This window comes from Oncorhynchus clarkii, chromosome 19, assembly GCF_045791955.1.
Source record: "Oncorhynchus clarkii lewisi isolate Uvic-CL-2024 chromosome 19, UVic_Ocla_1.0, whole genome shotgun sequence".
Classification (NCBI taxonomy): domain Eukaryota; kingdom Metazoa; phylum Chordata; class Actinopteri; order Salmoniformes; family Salmonidae; genus Oncorhynchus; species Oncorhynchus clarkii.
Window position 1 is genome coordinate 52,123,117 of NC_092165.1, and position 7,206 is coordinate 52,130,322.

Consider the following 7,206-nt stretch of genomic DNA (forward strand, 5'->3'; position numbering starts at 1 on the left):
CTCTGGCTCTCTGCCTCTCTGTCTGTCTGCCTCTTGTCTCTATGCCACTGTCTCTCTGCCTCTGTCTCTCTGTCTCTCTCTCTTTCTTCCCCCGAAGCAGTTGTCTCAGCCTTTCAGACCCAAGCAGGTACACTCATCTCTTTGGACTTCACCATCTCTAACTTTTTCACCACATCACTACCTTTCTACCTCACTACCTTTCTACCTCACTACCTTTCTACCTCACTTCCTTTCTACCTCACTTCCTTTCTACCTCACTACCTTTCTACCTCACTTCCTTTCTACCTCACTACCTTTCTACCTCACTACCTTTCTACCTCACTACCTTTCTACCTCACTAACTTTCTACCTCACTAACTTTCTACCTCACTACCTTTCTACCTCACTACCTTTCTACCTCACTACCTTTCTACCTCACTAACTTTCTACCTCACTACCTTTCTACCTCACTAACTTTCTACCTCACTACCTTTCTACCTCACTAACTTTCTACCTCACTACCATTATACCTCACTACCTTTCTACCTCACTACCTTTCTACCTCACTACCTTTCTACCTCACTAACTTTCTACCTCACTACCTTTCTACCGCACTAACTTTCTACCTCACTACCATTATACCCCTCTACCTCACTACCTTTCTATCTCACCTCCTCCAACTAATATAACATGCCATGCTTTTCCCTCCACCTGTCATGCATTAGAAACATAGACAAGAACCTTCACCCACCTTCCATATAGCCCACCTCTACATATGATATATTTAAGCAATAAGGGCCGAGGGGGTGTGGTATATGGCCAATATACCATGTCTAAAGGCTGTTCTTTATGCTCGACGCAACGCGGAGTGCCTGGATACAGCCCTTTGCTGTGGTATATTGGCCATATACCACAAAGTCCAGAGATGCCTTTTTGCTATTATAAACTGGTTAACAATGTAATAAGAGCAGTACAAATAAATGTTTTGTCATACCCGTGGTATACAGTTAGATTTATAACGTCAGTTAGCCAATCAGCATTCAGTGCTCTAACCACCAGTTTATCGATAATGTAGTTGAAAATAGTTCTAGTTGAATGTACAATAGTTCTAGAATGTCTCTTCTAGGTCATCCAACGCATGTATTATGAATTCTACTTCTAAATGAATTCAACAAAACCCACCAGAAAGAAAGTTTTACTTGCCAAATTTGCAAGACCCAATTAAGAAGCATGATTTAAAATGCCAGCCAGAAATACTTAAGAAACAGAAATCATTTGGGCTGTCATTATTGAGGAGCTCTACAGTCTACTGGATAATTGCTCTCTCCGGTACTTTTAACGGATGCTAATATGGATGCTTCTATATAACGCATCAGGGAAAGTCATGCAGATAGTGTGTTACCTGCTAAAGCCACACACACACACTGGCCTATTAGTGCAGCTGACACCGCAGTACGCTGCACTCTCCAGGACTGTCTGTGTGTACAGTAGCTAACCTCCCCAAGTCAGCGTCACCCTCTGCCTCCTTTCACAGAGCGATGACAGTTACACCCCCCCCCTGTTCTGCTAGGCTCTGTTAAGACGTGTACAGCTTATTTTCTCAAGCAAGCTCTCGCAGCAAAAGAGCAAGCACAGACGTCTTCTAAGCCTCTGCGCCTTTCCGCCCAAGTCAACAAAGCTGTTGTTTTGTTGTTGCTCAGTCAGAGAGAGAGAGAGAGAGAGAGAGAGAGAGAGAGAGAGAGAGAGAGAGAGAGAGAGAGAGAGAGAGAGAGAGAGAGAGAGAGAGAGAGAGAGAGAGAGAGAGAGAGAGAGAGAGAGAGAGAGAGAGAGAGAGAGAGAGAGAGAGAGAGAGAGAGAGAGAGAGAGAGAGAGAGAGAGAGAGAGAGAGAGAGAGAGAGGTTTTTGTTTCTCTGTTAGTGGGTGGCATATTAGGTTAGCTGGGAGGTTAGAGAGCATTAGGGGGTGAGGGTATTGACCACTCTTCTAGCCTCAAGGAGGAGAGCAGTGGAAGAGACACACACACACGGCTCGTCTGTGTACAGTGAATAATGCACTACCATCAACAGTGTGTTCAGATTAACATGCAGACGCCCAACAGAGGCCATACTGCACAGCTGGTGCCGCTCGTTACCATGCTCTAGTATTGTTACCTCACAGGTGCTGGCACTGACAAAGAGTAATGCATTTGGTTTGGAGTGTTTTGTCTTTGTGCTATGCTGTGAAAAAGGGAATAGTGTTTCTGGTTGCAGTGAATAGCTACTCCAGTGTTAACCACCATTAATGTTAAGCTAGCTGTGGTTGTTGAAACGTTGTTCTGTGGTTGTTGAAGCGTTGTGCTAACAGTTTGCGCTAACCGTATGACTTTGCAGTGGTGGTGAGTGAGCCCTGCTATGCTACAACGTCAATGGGTGATTCTGTGTGGACTTATGTGTGTGTGTGTGACAGGGTTCTGCCTCTGGGGTACCGGGAACCCCTGTGGTACTCCTCAGCTCTCTGAACACGGACGCAGTGTGTGAGCGCGTCAAACAGATCGCCGGCATGGACTCTAGCATGCTGGGCCAGTATACTGCCACTATCAAGAAGGTCAGACCTACTACACACACCGTCACTCACCATCACACACACATACATATTGCTCCTGTTTATACAACACCTTAGTCAATAAAGTTTATACAAAAGATTCTAAATTATATCCATTTGCACACAAGGTTTATTTTTGTCTATCAATTCTTGATCAACTTTATATGGCTCAACAAAACAGCTAATGTCTCTGTCTGCATTGATCAGCTTCTAGTCCATTTATAAATGATCTATAGACAGTATGTCATGAAAGCTTCTAGACCACAGTCAGTCTACCCAGCTAACAACGCTTCTTGTGTCTTCATGTGAAAAGTCCTCCTTGTTTGGTGAGGTACAGAACCGGAAGTATATAAATATATGTAATACAAGCTCGCCTTTTGAGAACAGGACTCCTGTTGAAAATGCATACGTTTCTTTAACCTCTCTTAGAGGGGTTTCTTGCCATCTGAAAGAGTTCCATATGCCTCTACTTTTCTACATTGAACATATGGCCCTACTTCAATCAACTTATTCCTATTTTACTCAACTTATGCCTTTTTATGCCCTAATTTATACAGTATGGGGCTGTTTCCAGGACACAGATTAAGCCTAGCAGCATAGTCCTGGACTAAAAAGCTATCTTGATTGAGAATCTCCATTGAAAGTGCTTTCTACTCCAGGATTTGGCTTTATCTGTGTCCAAACCGGCCCTATGTGCCTGTATTTGGTTAGTAGTGAACTTGCCTCTATCTGTGTTAGGCCAATGTGAATGGCCGGGTGCTGTCTCAGTGCAACCTGGAAGAGCTGAAGAATGAGATGAACATGAACTTTGGGGACTGGCAGCTCTTCAGAGGGATGGTAAGACAAAACCTCCACCTCCGCTCTTAAATACTTTACATCCTTATTTTATTGATTTAATGTGTACTTTAATATCAGCATCCGGATTTTCTTTCACCAGAGTTGTGTTTTTGTGTGTTGTTTCTTTGTCTTCTTAAAATCGGGGCGTCTTGAGCCTTCTCTGGAGACATTGGAGGATTTTATAATCCGTATTAAGAGAAAGTCTGCAGTATGCTTTGCTCGCTCGAGGGGCTGGAATCAGGAACACATGTAGCTCGCGTTGATCAGATGTCCGTTTGAGTCTCCTTCCACTAACTAACATTGTGTTGCCAGAACATGGCCGTCCAGCCTGCGATCTGGAGGAAGGTTATTGTCAGTGGGAGCTACAGTCAGCCAGTCTCCACGCAGTCCAGGGGTCTGATTCTGAAAACCAGTTGCGCGGCTTTACGAAAACTAGCATGTTCTCCTCCTCGAAGCACATCCCAAGCTCCTCCTCAAAGCACATCCCAAGCTCCTCCTCGAAGCACATCCCAAGCTCCTCCTCGAAGCACATCCCAAGCTCCTCCTCGAAGCACATCCCAAGCTCCTCCTCGAAGCACATCCCAAGCCATCTGACATGGACACCGGACCACTTACCCCTACAGGCCCTGTAGAGTTCAACCGAACTTCTGGCATCACCATCCGTGGTGCCTTCTGTATTGAACTAAAATACTAGTACTGACTTTGTGTTTGTAACCTATTAAGATGATGGTGATGTATTGGCTTCATACAGTATCTGATGGTTATCAGGTATATTATAGATGCAGTGTTGAGTCTATTTCTGTTGGTTGTATATTGGCTCTGTAGAGTTAGTGGTTGTATGTTGAGTTTCATATATAGTGGTTATACTGTATATTCGCTCTGTAGAGTTAGTGGTTGTATGTTGAGTTTCATAGCTAGTGGTTATACTGTATATTGGCTCTGTAGAGTTAGTGGTTGTATGTTGGGTTTCATAGCTAGTGGTGATACTGTATATTGGCTCTGTAGCTCGTGGTTATTTCCTATGTTGATTCTCTACCTTGTATTGTGGTGACAGGTTTACTCTAGAACTGGTAGTATATTTGCCTGTCTAAGTCATCATCTCTTTCTTCCCTCTGTCTCCCAGGTGATGGAACAGCGTAATGTGGAGGGCCAGGCCCTGCAGGACAAGTCACGTGCAGCCAGCGAGCAGGGCAGCAGTGTGGCCAACATGGAGACGGCCAGGCACCAGGGCCAGGGAGCTCCCCATGAGGTGGGCGACTACATCTTGAACCTCAGCTTCGAGGAGCTCAGTAACATGGGCCTGAGCCTGGAGGAACCCACCCAGACACACAGAGAGACTACACAGCACTGGCCCATGGTGAGGAGTTCAGCACACACACACACTCAGCGGTGGGGAGTTGAACATACACACACACACACACAACACACTGAAACACACGTCCATATGCACACACAGTACACATACATAGACTTTGGCACTGTTTTTTGCTCATAACACAGATAAACACATTCACAGACACTTACCAAGCCACCCAAACACCCTTAAAGCACACATCTAAGCAGTCACACATCTACATTTACTCAAGCAGTCATTGGTTGAGGAAGTCGAGGTGGCGGGGGGGGGACACCACCACCAAAAGGCAGGGTCTTAGAAAATATGTTATTTTTGCTCTCTCTGCTCTCCAATAAAGCATTGTAAGTTCAACGGCAGCGCTGTAACCACAAACTTCATGAGTTTGTGCTTTTTCTCACCCTTTCGCCCATACCAGTAACGTCCATGACGCGCTCGTTCCCCCCTCAACCATAACAAAACACTTTATACCCTCTGTTCCCCTTTTCTTCTCCCCTCCCCCAGACGGCCACCCACCATACCCCGAGTATGTCCAGCCTCAACTTCCAGGAGTCATCCAACGACATCTGCAAGCTTACGGACAAGCAGCAGGCAGAGTACCACGATGCCTACCGTGAGTACATCGCCCAGATGACCCAGCTAGACGTGGCCGGAGGCGGGGGAGAGAAGTCTGTCCAGCCCCACCTGGGCCAGTTCCTCCAATACCGAGATGCCAGAAACCCAGAGGAGAATGCCAAAGACGGGTTCGAGAAGGATGGCCGTAAGCCCTCTTTCCCTACCAAGAGAGGTGCTAAAGCCACGGACGTGGTTGACACTGATGTGCCCCTGGACCCCATCAGCGAAGAGGATGAGAAGCTTGACGCCTCTAAAGCAGGCAGTTCCAAGGTAAAGGGACCAGGGCCTCGCTACCACAAGGTTCCCAGCAACGAGGAGGAGGGGTCCGGGCCGGAGGAATCAGAAAACACCCCTCTGCTCAACAACGGGGGTGCCCAAGCGCCCAGCAACATCGCCCTAAACAAGAAGGACTCGTCCGACTCGGGTGTGAGGTCTGGCGAGAGCTCCTCGGACCACTCCCTGGAGGAAGTGTTAGTGGAAGCAGAAGAGGAGGGGGTTAATAAATTGGAACTGGAGGGTCTGGTCAAGAAGAGGGGCCTGCTGCCCAGCAGTCTGAGCGGCCTTCAGGATTCCACTATCACCCGCATGTCCATCTGCTCTGAGGCCCCGTCCGAGGGCAGCCCAATGGCCTCCAGTCCCGACGAAACCTGGTTCCGCTCCAGCTCCTCCGTGAGCAACCTCAACCGCACCCCCAGCACCACCACGCTCAACAACAACAGAAACAGCAGCAACAACGCTGCCACCACCAACACTAGCCAAGACAACCAAGACACAGAGAGCTCCACCCCAGTCCTCATCACCCCAGGCTCCAGCACCGGCTCTACCTCCACCATGAGGCCCGTCCACAACCAGAACCTGTGTGAGATCATCCATAAGAGGCCGCTGGGCACCGGCGAGACCCTCAAAGGCTGCACAGGGGCCCCTGACGCTATTGTCTTGGAGGACGAGAGAGAGAGTGTCCTGTGAGAGGGGCCCGGGCCTTTTTGGAGGAGGTACCATAGATGTTTGATGTTGTGATGTGCTACAAAAATAAATGCCTTTTACCAATCCTGTGTTACATTGATATGGATGGCAATCAAAACAGGCCTATTAATCTGTGACTTCGTTTGAAAAATATTTGAGAGAAGAAGTTGATATGCGGGTCAGTAAACATCAATTTACATGAAGAGAATCACCTTTTTTTCCAACCTTAGAAATATTAAATCATTTGGGTTGAAGAAATTCAATGTCCTGAAATCATTTGAAAGTTAATGACGATGACATCAGACTAAAATGGAATATACGTCAAATTGAAATGGCCCTCTAATTCAATTAAGTTTGCTGTCATGTTCACTTTAGCTGTTACTAAATAATGGTAGTAAATTGTTAAATAATGGTAGTGAATTGTTAAATAATGGTAGTGAATTGTTGGATAATGGTAGTGAATTGTTGGATAATGGTGGTGAATTATGGAGTTGTGTGTATGAATGTTGTGTTGTGGTGGTGACATTACAGTACAGTGGTGTGTGTTGGTGCAATGTGTTCTGTACTTTGTGATTGGTTACTGAAATCTGAGTTGGCTTTGTGCTTGAAAACAAAATAAGTTTTCCTCATTTCTAGTTATCAAGTACCTGTTAATTTATGTAGCGTGGCTGTGGATTGGCGTTCTGACTGAAAGGTCTATTTCCCCAAGAATATACTGATATTTTGTGCTATAATTTAAAAAAGATTTGAACTCTTCAGTGTGAACAGTGATGTGGTAAACCTGAGTTTCCCATGCACTACGGATGTCCATCCGAGGTTCTGAACCTTTTGAGTGCATTGTGAAGCCATGTATTTGTGAAATAATAAACATATTCTCTGAA

At 46.1% G+C, this 7,206-nt stretch overlaps 1 protein-coding gene across 8 annotated transcripts in view; it reads left to right on the plus strand.

Annotated features, from left to right (window-relative positions):
* The window catches only part of LOC139375367 (kinase D-interacting substrate of 220 kDa B-like), a 95,424-nt gene extending 88,218 nt beyond the window's left edge, over nucleotides 1–7,206 (plus strand). For 3 of the 8 annotated variants that reach the window (XM_071117081.1, XM_071117085.1, XM_071117087.1), the window contains 5 exons: nucleotides 101–127; nucleotides 2,425–2,562; nucleotides 3,298–3,396; nucleotides 4,520–4,753; nucleotides 5,252–7,206. In XM_071117081.1, the coding sequence (XP_070973182.1) occupies nucleotides 101–127; nucleotides 2,425–2,562; nucleotides 3,298–3,396; nucleotides 4,520–4,753; nucleotides 5,252–6,328 (1,575 nt within the window). In that variant the 3' untranslated portion in view covers nucleotides 6,329–7,206. Of the gene's footprint in view, nucleotides 1–97; nucleotides 128–2,424; nucleotides 2,563–3,297; nucleotides 3,397–4,519; nucleotides 4,754–5,251 lie in introns of all 8 variants that reach the window. The other 5 variants (XM_071117082.1, XM_071117086.1, XM_071117088.1 and 2 more) reach the window with 2 other exon arrangements.